A 20,864-nucleotide genomic window follows, 5' to 3' on the forward strand; every position below is an offset into this window, starting at 1 on the left:
ATGGTCAGCAGCAATGATTCACCTGGAATGTGTCCTGGCTCCCCCGTGACTACCTCCAGGAAAAGTCACATGTAGACGCACATGCCTCAGTCTGTCACACTGTACCCGAGGGACGCTATTCACGCAGAGCCTTCAGCCTCCCAAACCCAGACTTTCTTCAAAAATACTCTTGGCCTCTTCAGCTCCCTTACACAGCCCTAAAAGTCAATGATCCTAACTCTCTTACAACCTTCATTCTAGGAAATGTAAGAGAAATGTAATAATACAAAGTCTTGGAGATTCTGTGAGGCCTAGTGGAAGACCAATCTAGGGTCCAGTCCGGCTGGGAATGTCTTCCTCTAGGAAAATACCTCATTGTACCAGGCTGTTCACCTCTCCCTCGACTGTGTTTACCTCTCCTATTTGCAGACTTATCAACAGTGGCTACTGATTGTCAGAGTCCAGAAAGGGAGCTTGACTAAGTAAATGTCCCCAGCAGCTTCAAACAATACGGAGCCCTTGTCAGGTGTTTAATAATCAGAAAACCATGCCTTCATGGTTATTACTGGGATTTGTTGCTTTTAGGAAGTGCTAAGTGTGCGATGCAAACAAGGTGAGAATTGTAACAAATGGCCATTACAACATTTCTCACCTTCAGGATCATTTGAATGCTGGTATAAAATATATTCAGCTTCTATACCCTTCTCTCTCCCAACTTAATAATTGGTGACATGAGCCTCAAACAATCTGTAACTACTGGGGTAGGCACTAGGGTAGCAGGATGGTAAGGCTGGAAGGGCCTTTAAAAATCATCTACTCAAACCTAAGCCTTTCATTTTTCTGAAAGGAAAATGGGCTTGGAGAAGAATTGAGTTGTCTAACCATCAGAAAGCTGGTCCAGAAGGGGCTCAAACCCAAGTTCTGAGACTACCAGACCTGTTGCATTTTTATGATCCTAAGCAGCCTCAGACAAGTTGAGACTTGGAAGGGCTCAGTTATTCCATGGAAGGGCTCAGCCTGGTACCCCAGCTCAGGGCCAGTGAGTTTCCCACAAGACACTAACATTCACCTTAATCTTGGTCTAAGAACTTGGTTTCTGCAAACTAGTCCTTTTCAACTTCAAAGTGGTGAGAAATCCCCAAGCACTGAGAGCTTGTGAGACCATAAAGCCTGGACTGAACCAACATGCACAGATCCTATCCTTTCACTTGAGAAAAAAAATCGTTGGTGCTTCTCATGTTCCACTAGACTATGAGAACCTGGAACAAAACCCAGCCAATTCAGTGCAGCACAAAACAAGTACGGTAACTGTTGTGCCCCCTGGGAGCTGGCAGGTCAGGTATATAAATCCAACTTGTTCCAGGATAAAGCAGGAAGCAGAGGGGCAGGGCAGCAACTGGTATGGAACAACCAAGAGAGAAGAGATCACATTTGAATGAAGTGACTACCAAAAAGATTAACAGTAATGATTAACATTCCTCTAGATATTCTCCCCTGTATCCCAAAGAGTTTTCCTCCTCACTAGCTTATCAAATATTACCAAAGGAGTGTCTAAGGAAGAAAGATTAGATGATTTTTAAAGGCGCTCCTGGACTTCTCTGGACCTTAGATTCTTCCTTCATAAAAGGAGGGATCATGGGCTTCCCTGGTGGTGCAGTGGTTGAGAGTCCGCCTGCTGATGCAGGGGACATGGGTTCGTTTCCCGGTCTGGGAAGATCCCACATGCCGCAGAGCGCCTGGGCCCGTGAGCCATGGCCGCTGAGCCTGCGCGTCTGGAGCCTGTGCTCCACAATGGGAGAGGCCACAACAGTGAGAGGCCTACGTACCGCAAAAAAAAAAAAAAAAAAAAAAAAAAAAAAAGGGATCAAATTACTCCTAACTCTGAGAGTCTGTGACACTAAAACAGGGGCCTCTCATTTTTCAGGTCAAGGCACAGACACAGGCATCTCAGAGGTTTTATTCTTGCTGTTGTTCTCTTCTGCCTCTCCTTAGTTTATTAGGAAAAATTTGTAAGGGTCAAGCAGAAGAACCGGAGTTAGATCTGGGTTTGAAACCTGGCTCTGTGTCCTTGTGCAAATTATTTAACCTCTCTGAGCCTGACTTTTTTTTTTTTTTTGCATCAGCAGGCAGACTGTCAACAACTGCGCCACCAGGGAAGCCCTGAGCCTGACTATTAATCTTTATTTTTTTTAAGAAAGTAAACAAATAACTTTCTCCCCCAGCTCCTATCAGTAATTTTTAATAACTGAAATATAGTTGACATACATTATGTTAGTTTCAGGTGTACTGCATAGTGATTTGATGTTTGCATACATTATAAAATGATCACCACAAAAAGTCTAGTAACCACCTGTCCCCATACAAAGTTATTACAATATTATTGACCTTATTCCTTATGCTGTATATTATATCCCTGTGGCTTATTTATAACTGGAGGTTTGTACCTCTTAATCCCCTTTACCTATTTCACCCCCTTGTCTCTTAATCTTTAAAAAGAGAATATCACTCACCTTACAGCATTACCAAGAGGATTAAGAGAAATAACATAATATTACCTGAAAATACCTCCCACAGTGCCTGGCACTTAGTTGGCAACTGAATTGTGAGTACCTTTTCTTCTTTCTTTCATGTATATCTAGGGGACTGGCTGGGGAAAACGCTGAGCTATTAAATACATTAGCCTCTAAAATCTGATGGGAACGTTTTCAAAACAAATTCAGCAAATGTCTTCTATGTGTCCATGTGCAAGACAGAGACTAGGCCACAAACTTATGGGGCCCTTAGCGAGTGCTCATGGGTATGAGGGGCAAGGATATGTAAAAAAATAACACATGTCAGAGAGGGACAAACCAGGTACTGGGGGCAAGGCAAGCTTGGTGGAGTAATAAGACACTTGGTAGAGACACAAACAAGACAGATGGTTCTTGCCACTTTCGGCTTTCAGGCACTCAGGTTCTCACTTCCAACCATAAGTTTACTTAGCTGTGAATGAGTAGGCATTTTCTTATCTAGGGGAAGGCCTACAAAGAATCTCTTTATCAGAGAACTGGTTAACCAATTCATACATTCTCAGATGGCAGTTCTCAACCCATTGTCAATGGCAGGGAAAAAATTCTTTGAGTCCTTATTATATGCCAGGCAGTGTCCTAAGCACTAGGCAAGCATGAACTAATTGAATATAAAGATTCCATGAAATAAGGACTAGTATCAAAGGACTATTATTGTTCCCATTTTAATGAAAAGGAATCTGAACTGCTCAACTAACAAGTGTTAGAGCTGGGATTAGACCACAGGTCTGCTTACTCCAAAGTCTGTCTTCAACTACATTTTAGACTTTCTTTACTGGAAAAATAAATTACAAGTAGAGAGATCTGACAAAATAGAATCCCAGGATGGACGCTCAAGGTGTACTTTGATAGAACCAAGCAATGGTTTCGTGTTTTAGCTACTGTTGGATGTGAATTAATAGGTAAGAATCTAATTCTTGCTACTGTATAAGGAAACGTCAAGAGTGGGAAAGAATATAGACTTGTCAGAGACTGCTACAGCTCCACACCCTCTCACTGAAATGCCGAAATGATACCTGGGGGTGGGCTCCACCCCTCCCTAGTATGCCTGAGCCCAAGCCCCCAACCCCAGGTTGCACTGATCAGAGGCCAGCCCTGGGCTGGAAATCAGCATAGTCTCCAGAAGAGGCAGACAACCCACCAGGAATGTGGAAAGCCTAATACTGCCTCTTGAACATGATGGGTTTCTATTCAGCTCTAAAACCTTGTGGTCTTCTTGGACCCTACCTTGCTCCCTCCATCCCATATCCAGAGCCATTCAAGTCACCCAACCCTGCCCATGACATGAGGCATTTTCCTCTGGTCAGTGCCTCCTTCTCCATTCCTATCAGTAACAACCTCAGCTCAGGGTCCATTGTATGTACCCACCTCCAGACTGGTGCTCTTCCTTACCCTTGTCCAATTCATCCTGCCCACCAAAGCCAGATTGATAGTATAAACACAAAATGCCCACATCATGACTCTCCCTGCCTCTAAACGTATGGTCTCTGCTGCAGATCAGAAAAGTCTACAAGCCTGGCATTAAACCCTCTGCAGTCTGGCTTCACTCACCCTCTCAGCCTTATCTTCCACTTCCCACACCTCCCAATCTTTGCCTCCACCACACATATTAATTCACCACCCCTTGTGAAGATCCTGAAACTCACCTGCCTTTGCAATCCTACTCCCACAGTTTTATTCCTTACCCCTTAAACCCCCCTGCCCTTTTCTTTAACCTACCTGAGATCTCTCAAATCTTACCTCCGTCAAGCATTCCCTGACCAAATCTGGTAGCCACCCTGGACACCCTGCTGTTCTTCAAACATGCCAAGCACATTCCTGGCTCAGGGTCTTTGCTCATTCTCTTTTATTCCTTGTCCAGAATGTTCTACCCCCAGATATGCAAATGGCTCACTCCCTTGCTTCATTTCTCTGCTCAGATGTCATCGAAGAGAGGTTCCCCTGACCTCCCACTGCACCTATGCCCTTACCATACTTCATCTCTCTTCAGAGCATTTATCCCTGACATATGATATTCATGTATTTACTTACTGTCTGTCTCTCGCCACCAGAACATACACTCCACGAGGGAAGGGATTTGATCTATTTTGCTCCCTGTTGTATCCCCCAGGGCCTAGAAGTGCTTGGCACACAGCAGGAACTCAATATATACTTGTGGGATAAATGTATGAATAAAGTTCTCCCTCATCTTTGAAATTCCCTAATGTTATCACCTATAGGCCTTATAATAGCTTGCCTTGATTTGTTCATTTTTTCCTCAATTACTCTAAATAGTGAATTTCTCAAAGGCACAAACCACATATTATTCATTTCCACAAATACTGTGTGCCAGACCCTGTATGCCTCAAGGACCCTGAAATACTGGAAAGAGCACTGAACAAGTTCTAGGTTAGACCTGGCTCTACCGCTAGCTGAGTAACCCTAGACAAATCCATTTTCCTCCCTAGTCCTCAGTTTCTTAACATGTAAAATGAGGAGAGTTACACTATCTCTAGCATCTGTTAAAATTTATAACAGGTAACACTTGGCCCAGCCCAGTGCCTTAGACATCACCGGTACTCAGCAAATATTTGATTTCTCTGTTGATTCTTCTGTTACACAGGAATCTGAGCTGTCTCGGAACACAGCTCTGACTGTGTTCAAGAACAAGTAAAAGTTTAAGTCCCGCTTCCTTCTCTGACTCCACGGGCAACCTCATTCTGGTGTTTGTGATTCAGAGAGGATGATGCACCAAATTTGAAGCTAGAAAATATGAACTCTGACCACTGTTATTTTTTTGGCTATGGAACCTTGAACAAGTAATTTCTGAACCTTAGTCTCCTCATCCATAAAAAAGCTGTACTGGCCTTCTCTTAGTCTTCAAAGGCACCACATGCCTTTCCGCCTCAGGGCTTTTTTATGTTCCCTCTGCCTGAAAAGTTCTTCACCCTTTCTTAGCTGGACTAGCTTCTACTTATCCTCAGGGCTCAGCATAAACTTGCCTCATAAAGGAATGTGTTCCCTATCCACTTCCCTTGCCCCTGGTGCAATCTTACGGCACATATCTCAACTGCTTATCTCAGTTATTATGGCATTTATCTCAATTGTCACCTCAATTATTTACTGTACATCGCTAGGGCTGTAAGCACCACAAAGGCCAAGAACTGTGTCGTTTTGCTCATCATTATACTCCTCAGCGCTTGGCTTAGCGTGTGGCCCAGAAGTATCCAACAAATATTCTTATGGAAGAATGTACAAACGAATGCATCTAGAGGCACTGATGCCTCTAGACAGCTTTTTGGTTCACTCAGAGAAAGATCTAATAAACACTATTGCACTCTAAGATCTTTCGCAAGTTTCTGAGAATCAAGGTTCAAGACAGGGAACCTATGTTACTCAAAGGTTAGAAAAAATCATTAGAAATCATTTGAGACAAAGAATTCTGGAAACTAAAAAAAAATAAAATAGGAAGGGACGGAGAATGTCTACCCCTAGCCCTTTTTCTCTAAAAGCCTCTTATTAAGAATGAGGAGAAAATCCCATGCTCCCATGGTGAGGAAGTGACCCACTGGTGGCCTGGTCCTTTTATTCAGGATGGAGGAAGTGACTGTCCACAGGCTGAAAGCCAGGAAGCGGGGGCAGATATCCAGGACAGCCTCCCTCCTCCACTATTCCCTCCTGCCAGCTCTAGAAAGCTTCTGGACGCTGACCCTGGTCGACCCAGAGGCTGGGCCACCCACACAGGTGGGTGTTTCCCACAACTTTCTGGGAAACAGAAAGTTCCTGGTACTGGGGGACAGGCAAGGAGGGCAGGAAGCTGCAGGGTGGTGTGAAATGACTGGGAGGGAGGGGACCACAGGCCCAGCCAACCTAACCCTGAAGCTACCCTTCACCCTTAGACACTCTTCCTTCCAGGAGGTGTTTGGCCACATTCCTTTCTGGTCTCAGAGGGGCCATGGGAGGGCCCAGAGCCCCAGGGGCCCTACCTGCCTCAGGAAGAAGCTCCAATCTCTCCCTACCCCCAGTCGTGTCCTAAACCCCAAGGGGGCCCACAATGCCCTACTTCCTGCAAAGAACCCCAAGACCCAGGAGACCGCAGGCACCAAGATACCCTCCAGAAGGCTTGGATCCCGTGGGAAACTCATACTCTCCTCAATTTTCCACAGAAAATCCAGAACACGGGGTAACTCTCCATACCCTCAGAACCTACCCAAACTCTGAGGATGCCGTACTCCCCATATTCCCCCAAACTGTGACTCCAACGGAAACCGGTCCCCTCAGCTTCCTTAGAGTTTTAATTTGAGGACCTGCAGTCTCCAGGTCCACAAAAAAAGGTGCCCCCCCAACATCCCTTCCTCCCAAGGACCTCGACTCGCGGGAAGCCGCCAACCCCGCCTGCCCCACCTCCCCGCGAGCCCTCTATCCCCGCTCCCCACAACCTCCGAGTCTTCGGGGAGCGCTGTGCTCACTCCCCAAATTCTCTAAGGAGCCGGTACCCACGAGGGTCCACTCAGCCCGAAACCCCCGAGAGGCCGCCAGCTCCCCTCAGGCGCCCCGGGGCCGGGACAGGACGGCGCAGCCCTTCCTTACCCGCCTGCTCGGCCATGGTCCCAGAAGCGCGGAAATGGGGAAGAGGAGGCCGCTACAGCGCCGTCTCCGCTCAGCTCCTGCCGCCGCCTCAGACGCGCGAGGACCTCTGCCCGGGGCGCGAGCGAGATGCGCCGCCTACGGCGCCCGGGGAGGACCAAACCGCACCTGGCACGGGGGCCCGCCCGCCTACGCCCCGCCCAGCCGACGCCAGGCCCCGCCCCTGGGCCTAGCCCCGCCCCCTGGTTCGGGCTCTGCGGCGGCCCTGCTGCCCGCTAGACTCTGCGCCCTCTGTGGGTGCCCGAACTGGTGAGGGTGATTCTGCGCAGGCTGGAGATCTCAACACAGGGGACCCTCTGCCCATTTTACCGATGGGGACAGCTGAGGACCAGAGGGGACAAGTTCGAACCTCAAAATGGCTCAGCTTATTAGGAGATGAGCTGGGATGGGAACGCTGGCTCTTAATCCCCAGTCGAAAGCTCTTTCCAGTAGTGTCTGGAATCAAGAATATGAATATGGAGAAACCAGGTTTACCCACAAATAGCTTTGGGCGGGGGGGGTTGAGGGTGGGCTTTTCTTAGAAGCTTCCAGCTCAGAGAAGCCACTTGTCTGTGCCACTATAAGCAAGCTGACACTCAGTGGCAGATCCTTAGCAGGACAAGTAGGTATATAAATGAACCCCGAACACCAGATCTTCCAATTTTTCAAGATAAGCCAAAAATCCAGGTATTTAGGTGAAATTTCCCTCTTTTAAAAATGTTGGTAACATTCAAATTCTAAAAATGCCATGTAGGTCAAAGGAAATGTACCAGTGGTCTGGATTTGCCCTTCGGACTCTTCTTTGTAGAGAAGAGCCCTGGACCAGGATTTAGGACAGCAGACTGGTTTCTCGCAGCCGCTAGGTGGCTGAGGGGCCTTGAGAGAACCACTTCCCCTCACTTGGTTTGGGAGGGGCTTTGGGTCCTCTGTGTGACTAAGGTTCGGCCACATCAGCCGGTCCCTGAGGTCCCTCCCATCTGATTCTCTTGTGCTGGGTCTTTGGCAACTGTTATTTCCTTAGATCAGATATAGGTCATGAGAAAAGTGTACAAATGACCAGGAAGGGACAGGGATGGGGCCCAAGGAAATGGATCACAACACTCCCACCAAGGACGAAGTTCAACCCAGCACTCAAGTACACAAAGGTGAGCACAATCCTCTTCCTTCCTGCTCTGACCGTGTACTCCAAACCAGATGCAGGTCAGATTTTTCTCCTCTGGGTGTGGCAGGTGGCCCCTGAAGTCCTGAGTGTGAAGAAAGTGCTGAGGGGCAGTGTGGGCGATGTGCCTCACTTCTGTTCATTCCTGGGAACCCTCTTCAGCAGTCGGCTTTACTTTCTGAGGCTATCTCTGCTCTGATTATAGTAAAGACAAAACTGTGTATTGAATTAAAGTGATGGTGATCCAGGGGACTCTCCTGACAAGGAGAGTGGCTAGCAAAAAGGGGTGAGGCTTTTATTTGCCCTGCACATGGAAAGAGGTTACACTTTTCCCAGACACTGGCAGCCTTGGAACCAAGGCCCCTGGGAGTCTTCCCTCTCCCTCTGCCCCACAGCAAGGCACCCAGGTCTGTCTCTTCTCCCTCCTCACTCTCACTACACTTCTTTCCCACCTCCAGCCTCATGGTCTTCACCAGCAGGGAGTGGGAGGATAAACAACTCCCCCCAAGTTGCTCCCAGGGAAGTTCAGGTAACTTTGAGAAATGAAAAGTTGAAATGTAAAGGAAGAGAACAGCAGTCTATAGAAATGATAAAACCCAGAGATACCTTTTCAACATGGATACAAAGAACATTCCAAAATCGCTTGTGAACTCAAAGGGAGTTCTGGAGGGCAGAAAAGGCCTGCGCAGGGAGAAAGCCTCCTGGGTTTCTAGTACCAGGTCACCTGTCTGCAGTTTGATTACCTGACCATGGCTCGGTCAGTCCTTGAGGCCAGATCCTGCTGACTGACTCACAATCAACTCTCTGGGCCTACAGAAATGAGGACCTGGGCCCTGACAAATACCTTAAGGTCTGGCTCTGCCATCCTGAGGGAACTGGTCTACTGGTCCACGGCCAGATACTCCCAGTGTCACTTCCATGTGCCTCAGACCAAGCCAGTCTTGGACCTCTAATTTCTCCTCTCCCTGAATCATCCTACCTAAAATGGACTGATTAATCTTCCAAAATTATGTTTCTGTCACCTCTGTGCTCAAAAACGAATAGCTCCCTATTGCCTACAAAATAACAGCCAAACCTGGCCCTCAAGAACTAACCACATCTCACCCTACAGCCTTCTCTCCCTACTCCCTTCGCTCCAGGACTCTGCTTTTTCCTGAATACCTTCTGCCCTTGTAACATTCTGCCATTCCTACAACCACCAGCTGTCCCCCACAACCCCACTGCTCCCCATGTTCTCTGTAATTTTGTTGTCCCATTCTGCCAGAAGTGCAGTCTTGTTTCTAAACCCTTAACACATTGTTATTTTCAATTATATCATTTTGCAACCCCTGTGAACTAACCTAAATCTGCACAGTCCAATATGGTAGCCACTAGCCATACGTGGTTATTTAAATTAAAATGAGATAAAGCAAAAAATTCAGTTCTTCAGTACTCTAGCCACATTTCAGGTGCCTGATAGCCCCATGTGGCTAGTGGTTACTGTGTTGCACATGGAGACAGAGAACATCTCCACGACTGCAGAAAATTCTATTGGACAGTGCTGTTCTCAACAATGATCAGTAAGGGCTGCTAACATCACAAAGAGGGACTACCAGACATTGTGTCTCCTGATATGATGCAACAAGAAGTATACACTACCACTCATGACATAGCCTTACCAAAAAAAAAAAAATCAAGCCTGAATCTGGCCAAGCCTCTAGATTTAACAACCAATTTACAGGAAATATAAGAGTGAGAAGAGTTTGTTAATACCACAGTGATGCAAATAGCAAAAGTGAAGTTGTAGGAAACTGAACAGGACAAACTAACTGCAAGGGAAAGAAAAGAGACAGAAGAGGATCCTACAGATGTAACAGACTTAAGAGACATCCAATAGCAACGTATGGATCTAATCTGGATCTCAACTCAAACTGTACAAGAGTTATGAGACAACTAGGAAAATTTGAACAATGATTGGATACATGATATTAAGAAATTACCATCAATTTTTAAAGGTACATAAAAGAGTATCTTGGTTATATTTTCAAAAATCCTTGAGATGCATATTGAAATACTTCATAGGTGAGATATGACTAGAATTTGCTTCAAAACAGTGCAGGTACGGGAAAGGAACAGTGTCAGGGTGGGGATGAAACAAGACTGGACCTGAGTTGATGGCTATTGGGATTGAACAACTGGTACATGGAGGCCTTATTGTCCTGTTCTACTTCTGTGTCTTGTTTCCTTTTCTTACTGGGCTTATGAATTCCTGGAGTTCCCTTACCTTTGCATTTCCTACTATGTCTTGGCACTATTCAATTTGATAACTGTTAGGTCAAAGTTTAAGAGGGAGAAAAGAACTCCTTTCAGACGGATGACCTGTAGCTCTGATGTGCTGGGGAGCCCAAGGCTGGGCCAGGTTTGTAATATCACCATCTTCCATCTCACATTCTGCTGAGAACCTCACGGAACCTTATGGAGCAGCACGCCCCATTACAGGTAGAGGGCTTGGCTGGAGGCCAGCTTGCCTTGTCAAAGAACGTGGGGAGAGATGCTGACACGGAACAACCTGCTTCTCCTCAAGGCTCTTTTTGGCCACAAGCTAAGCTCCAGGGTGGCAGCCCACAACCTTCAGAATTCCATACACTTATAAGGACTGGGTCTGCCTGTCAGACAGGTCACACCTTGGGTGGGGCTGTGTATGAAGCCAGGCCTCCAGCCTATGCTTCTCATTTCTAATTATCCATGGGTGTTTGAAGACTTTCATCCTCAATCTTCGCGGAGGCCAGACCAGTCCTCAACCCATTCCCCCCCACTCCCCTGACACAGTAAGTCCACAGCTCACAGTTATGTAAAACCATTTGTTTAATTCTAAATCAAATCACTTTTACAACTGTGAAAATTAGTGACTGGTCAAGGTGTACACAGTATTATTTTCTGACTGTGGTTGGGACCTGGTCCTAATCCACAAAGGTGGCAGGAGGGGTTGGGGGCCAAGAACATAGAAAACACACACAAAGAAAGGAAAAATGCCTCAGCAGAGGGGTGAGGTGGTGAGCCTGCAGGGGCATTGGGAAGGGGCCTCCCTGTCCGGGCTGGGCCAGCAGTCCCAAGTCGGCTCTCCTGCCCCAGCTCCTGGCAGAGCATGAGTGGGGACCTGCAAGGTTCAAAATCAAAGGGCACATGGCCAACCTGGCTTTGCTAACAGGTTCCTGGGATGCCTTTGCTGGTGGAGCTCTCCTGGGCTCACTCCTCTTCGTTAAAGGGTCAAAGTTATTTGTCTTCCTACCTACAACCCTTCTTTTTTTAACCTTTCTTCTGGAAACCCATTTCTGTTCGATCCATCTGACTGAAGTCCTCTCTCCCCTCACTAGGTGGGGCCATTGCACTGAGAAACCAAGGCCCGTCAGACCTGGGATTTCCAGGTGATAAAATGAGCACTTTTGAGTGGGTGCCCAGAGAATCTTTAAAATCCATCAGGCACACCGTAAAGCAGGTGGCTTATTCCTACCAAATGGATTCGGCAAATGAACCACCTATTCAATACTTGTATTTTGTCTGTTTAAACACTGAACTCTGGCACTGAAAGGTAAGAGGGGAAGCGGGGGGTGCAATGCAGAGAGGAGAAGGGCTTCCCTCATCTTCCTCAAGGTCTTGGTTTCCACACGCTATGCAGAACCATATCTGGAACAAACACTAGGTGGAGCTTTCAACCACTTGTTGGCTATTGCTGCGGGTAAACTCAGGAGCAGTGTGGACTGGTGAAGTGACAGAGAGGCCCTCAGAGTAAGTCCATCTCCCCCTACCCTAAGGGTCTCCTGGAAGAGCCTGGATTTCTAGGAAGATGCCAGACTGGCAGAGCGAGAACCATTCCACCAGGTGAACTGTTCTCCTGCTGGCAACACACTCCCTCAGTCAAATTCGGAAGCAGCAGCTTGTGAAGTTGAAAAACAAATCAAGGGCTTGGGAAGAATGACTTCCCTGAAAGTTTCCAGGGGAAGACTTCCACAGGCAGACCACATCCTATCTTTGTGCTGAGGCTCGCTGGGCTCTGCGCCCGGCTTTACAAACCACCAGGGGTTGCCTGCTCTGGAGTAGCGTGCTTCTCTGGTTTTAGCACACACACAAGAGGTCTTCAAACCATACCAAAATCAGAGTCACATGCTGGGTCTCCCCTTTCCCTGCCTCTTCTTTAAGGACAATTTGGCTTCTGAGGTCTGGTCTTCAACATGCAGCTGGGGTGACTCAACAAGGCTCCCAGTTTCCTTTGTGGGGTCTGGGAAAGGATGCACCTGGAGCTTCTGCGGCCTTAGGGACGAGGCTGCTTGTTCAGTCGTTCCTGCATCTGAGCTCCGAATCCCACCTGAGTCCCAACTGCAGGTCTTTCCTAACATGCAGTCCGTCCTGGCTTCAACAGTAACCTAGAATGGGTACCCTCTGGCAGGGAGGCAGATGTGCATAGTTTTGGGGGAAAACTGATGGGAAACCACATGTCTCTGGGGATAATCTACGCCAGGAAACCAGGAGGTCATTCAAGCCACTCTGGAGCCAAAGACATTGAGCACAGCCCAGAGGCAACAGATCTTTGGGTCCCTGGTGAATTCATGAATTGACTCCAGCTCCAGCTGCGGCAATTATGATCTTAATAGGACAGCAATTTCTTGCATCTCTGCTGAAGAGGAAATAGGACAGAATAGCACTGTGATCTGGAAGGGGAACCTCTCTATACGAGGAGTCCCACTGACTTCAGAGGCCACTTACCAAGGGGTATTTAAAGAGATGTAAAAAAGTTTCCATATTTGGTTCGTCCCTTTGTTTTTTTAATATTAAATTCAGGTGAAATTGTACTGACAATTCCTCTTCTCCTGCCTCTTTCCTGTGCAGAGTCAGGACCTGCTGAGCTGGCTGGGACAGGATTTCACGGTGTAACCCATAAGAGATGACTCAATGCCAAGGCCTGAGGTGTTTACAGCAGTGGCCTCACTCCAGGGTCCTCAACAACTGGTCTTGAGTCCCAAAGCTCTGATGGAGAAGCAAAACTCCTTGATGTGTCACTGACCCCACTGATTCCAGAGGTCAGGATTAGCCAGGAAGCCAAACATCAAGAGTGGGGGTGGCATGTCACCAGTCCAGAGGCCCTGCATGGATGTAGGCCAGGAGCCCAGCATTAGGCAATCAATAGCCAGAACATGATCACCAGGGCCACAAACAGGAACAGGCGTGACAGGAACTGCTCGTCCACGTACTGGGGCGTTCCGGGGACAGCTGGAGGGACAGGAGGGAGGAGGGAGGCTGTGAGAATGCTGCAGCTGCACACCCTGCCCACTGGAGTCAGAAGTCGAGAGCATCAACCTTCATCTCTTTACAACAGAATCCTGCACACTAAAAATATTTCCAAACCCCAAATAATATTAGGCAAAACAAAATTCAAATTATAAAAATTTAACAATGAGGACAAAGTCTCCAATTCGTCCTAAGAGGGTTTTGTCTCCAGGTGCAAATAAACCAGGGAAGTCTTGGAGGGAAAAATAAAAGCTACTATTTGTTAAGCATCTTGTGTGTGCTGTTGTGTATACACATTATTGCCTGTTGGGCATTATTATCCCATTCTGTGTAAAAAGAAACTGAAGCACAGGTATGAGGTGACCTGCCTAAGATCTCAAGGTTCATGAGCTGGCGGAGAGCCCACAGTTGTGCTCTCAGCCTCTCCACACACTGCCTCTCGAGTCATGGAGTTTCTAGATTCTGGCACTGATGAGTCAAGAGGGGTCTCAGGGAGCCCCGCGTGAGGTGCCTTCCTTTTCCAGACACGAGAACTAGAGCCCAGAGAGGCAAAAACGACCTGTCTCCCTCAATCCATAGCAAACTAGGGGCAGAAGTGGGCTGAGAACCTGGGTCTCCACTCTTCTCTGCTTTGAGAAAAGCTACTCCATAGAGCTCCTTGTCCTGACTGTGGGGCAAGGAGAGTTAAGAGAAACTACATCCCAGATGGGCAAACTGTACCAAACACACACAACAAGGGAAAACTGTCTGAGTGTGCCAAGGGGATAAAGAGAGTTCACAGCCTGGCTGTGAACTCTCTTTACCTGGGGAACCCGGGTGAGCCCTGGACCAGGATGGATGGAAATAAACTAGCAGGCAGGTGCATGCTCCTTCCACGGGGCCCTGTCCCTCCTTCAGAGCAGAGCACGCCTGGCCCTTTGGGGTCTCTTTCCTCTGATAAAACAGCATGCGAACAGAGGAGAAACTTTTGAGGCAGATGAGGTAAGGAAGGGCAGTCCCAAGATCGCTTGGTGCTATATTACGCCCCAGTTAGGCACGCTGATGGAATCAAGCAGGCCAGCAGTCAACAAAGACTTACCGATTGTCTGCTATGTGCCAAGCACCTGGGTCCGGGGGCAGGGGACAAATGGATGGCTCAGGAGAGGTTACTGTCCCTAGAGCCTAAGCTCCTGGCCAGGAGCCACGCACTGGTCCCTTCTGTACCTCACACTGTGCCCAGCACACGAGGCCCCATTGAGTGCAAGCAGAGCTCAACCGCCTTCAGCAGCTCTGCAGCTCCATGGTCAGGATCTGGGCCTGGGCATCAGATTGCGATAGAGCCCAAGCCACCTACCTCACTGCCCTGCCCTACACCAACTGCAGCCAGCACTCTCAAGTTGGCTGGAGGGAGAAAGGTAGAAGCAGGTGGCAGACCTAGGCATGGTTCCCAAAGGGCTGGGGCTTAGGACCAGCCCTATGTGTGTCCTGAGGGAAGCTGGCCAGAGATGCCAGAAAATAGGGAGGCCCAGACTCCTTGCAGTCACCTGGCCCCTCCCCACCCCCAATGGTCAAAGTCAGGGGTATATGCCCAGGACTAGGCTTTTACTCAGCTGGGTAGAGTATATACTTTTTCATTTTATGGGCATGGGTTATATCTTGGAAAACATTACTAAGCATTTTCTGAATTGTAAAATGGAGTTAACTGCACATCTATCCCACAGACTCATCGTGGGGATCTCAGGTTTATAATGGAAAGCACTCTGAACCTGCTTGTGCCTAATACTTGGTAAGTGTGCAATTATCATTACCATGACTACCAGTAATCGGAAAAGAGTTTAGCACATTTTGAAAAGGCTGATTATCCTACATATTGCTGAATTCCTAGGAGTCTTCAAGCAAAATCACCAAGAGAATAGGGTCTTACCTGGAGGAGGCCGCCCATCGTTTATGTTAAATGCTGTGGCAAATATGCCAAAGGGAAATGCCCCAATTCCAAAAGACATCTGGAAGCCACCATCTCCAAATCCAAACCCTTGAAATCCCTGTGTAGAAGAAATGCAATTCAGAACAGGCAGGTTTCTCCTCACCTGTCACACGTTACCTTAGGTGTGGCACCCGCATTTCTTCCCCACCCGCTTTTCCTCCCATCTAGATCTCAAGGCAGAGGAACGCTGGCGGCTCCTCCGCCCTCCTGGTCATCCAGGGGTCCCAGCTAAGGAGCTATGAATGCCAGAAAGGACTGGCTCTGACCCAAAGTAAAACTCTCTGCTGATGCAAGTAAGTGTTCTCAGAGCTCCAGGTTCCTTCCCAGAGTCCCACACTAGCCAATAAAACTTTCTACATGCTTTATAACAGCCAAAGTGTCAACAACTCTTATACCCAATTACAAGGGAACATAGAACAAGCTACACATTATCTATAAGAGCAAAAAAAGTGGAACTCTAATTGGCCAACAATGGAGGTCATGATCAAAATTTCGATACATTACGCTGACTATGCAGCAACACAGAAAAACTCTTATGACCAAGCTTTCAGACAAAATTGTTTGAACACCATGGTCACAAGTATGTGACAATATGTATGTAGGTGGAAAAGACATGGATAAGTATTTTCCCTAAGATTTTTCTTTTAATATTGTTACAGAGAATTTTAAAAATTCAAAACACTTTCTTTCCTGATTACAAAAGTAATATATGCTTGCTATGAGAAATTAACACATTACAGGAATAAATAACACAGAAAATCAGAGGTCTCCTTGTTCACCCTCCACCTCATAACCCCTCCCTCCAATGACCACTGTCAGCAGTTTGGTATCATCCTCAGCCTTTTTTCCCTATAATGTTGGGTTGGCCAAAAAGTTCATTCAGATTTTCCCATAAGATGGTGGAAACGAACTTTTTGGCCAGCCCAATATGTTCTACACTGCATCATCTTTCACATGAAAAGATTCGGAAGGAATCATAATATTGTGAATAGGTTAACTCCTATTTTCTAAATGCCAACTCTGTGCTGGGCACTGTGCTAAGCACTAGTACACTCAAATCGCATTTAATTCTTACATTAGGATCACCCACATTTACAGATGACCAAACCAAGGCTCAGAGAGGTGAAATAACTTGACCAAGGTCACACAGCTGGTAAGGGGTAGAGTTTAGATCTGGAACTAGATCAGTATGGTCCGAAAACCCATGCTCTTAATTACTGTGAACATCTTAAAAAAATTCCTCTTCTCCTCTGCATCCCTGGGTAGATCCTTAGAACAACTGATTAAAAAATAATTAAAGAAAAGAAAAATTATTGGGCTAACTGCTCTCCACGAAGAGCTGATAGGCCTTCATTTGTGAGTCTCTTGCAAATCATGCAAGTGGCTGCTCCCTATCCCTACTGAGCATAGCCTGGCACGCAGCTCCAAACTTCTTGACGGGCAGCACTACCTATAAAGCCTAACAGCTATTAAGAGGGCAGACCTACAGGGAAGGAAAACTGGTTTCCATCTCCTCAGTGCAGAAAAGCCTCCAACTAAGAGCTAGCCTGGTTGAGTCTGAGGGCTCCTGAGATCAAGGCTGCCTTACCCAGGAAGGTGCAACTGTTTCATCAGGAACCACCACTTCATTCAGTGCAAATCCGAGGACTGGCCCTCCGGCCTCCCTTCCAGCAACACCTGTACAATCCCACAAGTCCTCACATTTGGTAGGTTTATGTTCCTGGGGCAGAGTAGGCAAAAAACATCACCGGTGGCTGTGGGTGCTTGTAAACGCCAGAGATGTGCACTGGCGTGTACATCTGATGTGCAGTCTTCACAGTCAGGGCCTCTGGCTTCCTGGGGCCTCGGATTCCTGGGTTAGGAGCTAATGCTCCACTGGGAACCAGAGCCTGGGAAGTACATAGTCTTGTCCATTGGACCACTAGGGAAGTCCTCAATAAAGTATTTTTTAATTAAAGTATGCACATTTTTTTGGACATAATGCTATTTATTGCTAATTTAATAAGACTATAGCGTAAACATAACTTTTATATGCACTCAGAAACCAAAAAAATTGTGTGACTTGCTTTACTGTGATATTCGCTTTATTGTGGCGGTCTGGAACTAAACCTGAAGCATCTCCAAGGTCTGCCTGTGAACTCCATAAGGGCAGGGATCTTTAACTATGTTCACTGATATATTACCAGTGCTTAGAATGAGGCCCAGCACACAGAGGGCACTAAATATAGAAAGAATAAAATCTTAAAAGAGAGTTACAAAACAGGAGCCAAATATTGTAAAAATAAAAATATATGTATACACAAACATCTATCTATAAAACACACACACACAAATAGATCTATAAAATTTGTGTGTGTATAGATAATCAAAATAGAAAAGAAAAATAGAAAAGAAAATAGACCAATGTGTTTCCATTGGTTATCTCTGGATGGTGTGATTATAAGTTATTTTCTCCCCTCTTTTCCTTTCTATATTTTGCAAATTTTCCTTTACTTTTATAATCAAGGAGAAAAAATGTAGGGCCGAGAGGGAAACTTCTAAAGCCATGGGCTCAGTTCTAGAAGCCTTCTCCTAGAATTTTCCTCACCCCTCTGTTCTCCGGTTCTGGCCTCTGTCCTTGAGGACGGGGAGGAGTCTTCTCTCTGAAACAGAAACGGTGTAAAATAAGTCTATTACAAAATGCTTTGACCTGTTCCCTGAGTGGGGGAGCTCTTCACCAACAGGGTCAGGGCCATGGCCCCCTTTCATGCCCAGCACATGAACTTATGCCAAATTAAACCAAATACTAACTCTGTTCTACATGCAATTGCTTTTCCCTAGTGTGTAGAAAACTAGGGAGAAAATCCATTTGTTACAAGATGCTCATCAGACTGCACTCAGCTTATTCTTCTCACAGAGAGCCATACCCAGATTGGTTACAACTGTCAGCCAGGCACCTTCCTGGACCTGGGTCACGGATGTCAAAAACCCCAAATCCAAATTCAAACAGAAGATAGCCTGTCAGCAGAGAGGGCTGAGATTCAGGGTCTCTCTGCTCTGCCCCATTACCTTCAGCTTTACCTCCCACTACTCTTGAGCAAATACTTTACACTATTCTTTCTCTCTAGGACCTCTGGGTCCTAGCCCCTTCCATCACTCATCCCACAAATACTGGACTGAGGGCTTGTTATCCATCAGGCGCTAGGCAGGATGTTACCAAGACTGAAGATAGATCCTACTCTTGAGGTGCTCGTGGTTTAAAGGGGGCTACAACCAATCACACTACAGTGTGGAAGGGACTTCTTTAAAAGAGGTGTCAACTAAATGGAGTGGGGGCATGGGTGAAAGCAACTAATGTGGGGAAGAAAGGCCACTTTAAGGAGGAGGTAACTTTAGGGTTGCTCATAAAAGACGGCAGAAGTTAGAGGAGGAGAAGGGGGTTGAGCAGGACTGGAGAGGGCAGAAGAGGCAAATGGACAACAAATACAAAGGCTCATGAAGGTGAAAGAATAAATAAGTCCCTTTAAGAGAAGTCCAATATGTCTGGGTACAGGGTATGCTGGAGTGGGGTGGAAGAAGGTAAGAGACACTGTTGGGAGTTTGGGAAAAGTGTGCGTGGGTGTGTTATATGCACACTCGAGCACCACACCATGAAGGTTCTCAACAGAATGCCTCCATTTCCAGAAATCTCAAACTCCACAAAGCCTCCCAGACCCCCATTTCCTCCCCCCAGACTTTAGACATCACTGCTACAGCACCCACCTCCCACCTCCCACCCTGCAGACTCTCCTGCTGGACACCCTGCTTCCCAGGCTCCTTCACAGCACTCTGCATACTTGCAATGGTGGTGTCTTGTGCGCTGCCTAGCATAGCGCCTGCCCATTGGCAGATGCTCACAGCACATCTGTATCACAGTCCCGCAAATGGCAACCTGGTTGCCCTCCCCTCCTGGCTGACTCCCATCTGGATGCCAAGTGCCTTGAAACGGAGGGTCTGTAAACACTAACTAAAGGGTGGGGTGAGGAGGTGCTGAATAGAAGTGAATTCGTGTCCAAGGGGAGGAGTGTGTGTGAGAGGGGCCCCATGGCCTCACCTGGGGTCCTGCTGCCCAGTGCTGCCCCTGCCATAGAGGGGAATCACCTTGTCGCGGCTGATGCCAGCTTTGCAAACTGGACACACCTGTCTGTTAGGTCTCGTCTCCAACCACTGCAAGCAGGAGAGAAAACCACGTGAATGGCACAAGCCCATCAGGGTGGTCAGTCAGAGCCAGTAGGAGAACTACAGGGACCAGCGCCCTCAAACTGCAAACACCAGCACCAGCAGTGAACACCTCAAGGAACCCAACTCTCTGATTCTTGCTCCTGGCACTCAATAAATATTTACTAGTGGTGAAATCAAAATTGCCTTTAGATGCCGTCATTAAATTAAACAGGCTTCTTAATGCTTCGTTCTCTCAGGGGCTTGCCAGCAATACAGCAGGAAAGAACTGCAGGCCTGCAGCTGTGTCAAGAGGTCTGACAGATCCAGTCACAGGTCAGGCTGCAGGTAGAACAAACTTTAAATCTCCATCTTCCCTGACGGATCAATTGTATGACCCTGGCAGTCAGATTTTTCTTTCTGTGTTTCTCATTTTTACAGTATTTCCTCAACAACTACGTGTCTTAGACATCAGCCATCTGGAAATAAGCTGACCATTTTCTGGTGATTTACTATGTGCTAAAGGATAGATTTTTCTTATTATCTAAATTTGTTTAGTGTTTTTTATGTACTTTCAATGATTTTTGCATTCAACTATTTCTTTCAAAATTAAAAACAACAGTCCTGCTTTGGGTTTTTCAGGCCCTTTCACTGGTTGTATTAAAATCATTTTAACTTTCTTAAAAACAAAATTAAAATGATAAAAACATATTACCTTAGTGTCCTTGTAGACATTAAATAAATATTTTATACACACACACACATTCAACATTTATCTGAGAGCATAAATTATATCTTTAGACCCAGTGATATGTAGTTTATCATATGTGAATCTAGGACTTCAGGGCCAAGGAGAAGGCAGCATTTAATGATTTTTATATCCTATTTCCTTTATCTTACTGTCAAAAGCTTGAAAACTTAAGTATTATGTGCTCTTTACAGATTTAGAACAGACATGTTCTAGAGGTTCCACTGGGGTCAGAATGCACCGCCCTGAAATGTAGTGGAAACCCCTCTCACTTTCTCTGCTTCTTTCTCCCATCAAGATTCTGAGGCTTTAGCAGCCTGGAACTTTTCTTTTCCCCTCCACATTTCCAAGCCACCTACAAGTGTGGGGCTCCAATGACAACAACCATGGAGACAGCTGGCAGTG

General features: G+C 46.7%; 2 protein-coding genes across 4 annotated transcripts in view; both read right to left on the reverse strand.

Annotated features, from left to right (window-relative positions):
* Positions 1-7,241, reverse strand: part of LIMK2 (LIM domain kinase 2) — a 56,134-nt gene extending 48,893 nt beyond the window's left edge. The window contains exon 1 of the mRNA XM_079942292.1: positions 7,116-7,241. Coding sequence (XP_079798418.1) covers positions 7,116-7,131 — 16 coding nt within the window. The 5' untranslated portion in view covers positions 7,132-7,241. The remainder of the gene's footprint in view (positions 1-7,115) is intronic.
* A 3,869-nt stretch (positions 7,242-11,110) lies between these two features.
* The window catches only part of RNF185 (ring finger protein 185), a 28,381-nt gene continuing 18,627 nt past the window's right edge, over positions 11,111-20,864 (reverse strand). The window contains exons 4-8 of one of the 3 annotated variants that reach the window (XM_079943564.1): positions 19,608-19,720; positions 18,123-18,177; positions 17,124-17,255; positions 15,476-15,593; positions 11,111-13,554 (exon numbers count right to left, since the gene is read on the reverse strand). In XM_079943564.1, the coding sequence (XP_079799690.1) occupies positions 13,457-13,554; positions 15,476-15,593; positions 17,124-17,255; positions 18,123-18,177; positions 19,608-19,720 (516 nt within the window). In that variant the 3' untranslated portion in view covers positions 11,111-13,456. The remainder of the gene's footprint in view (positions 13,555-15,475; positions 15,594-17,123; positions 17,256-18,122; positions 18,178-19,607; positions 19,721-20,864) is intronic. The other 2 variants (XM_079943563.1, XM_079943565.1) reach the window with 2 other exon arrangements.

The sequence above is a fragment of the Stenella coeruleoalba genome (genome assembly GCF_951394435.1).
Source record: "Stenella coeruleoalba genome assembly, chromosome: 14".
Taxonomy (NCBI): domain Eukaryota; kingdom Metazoa; phylum Chordata; class Mammalia; order Artiodactyla; family Delphinidae; genus Stenella; species Stenella coeruleoalba.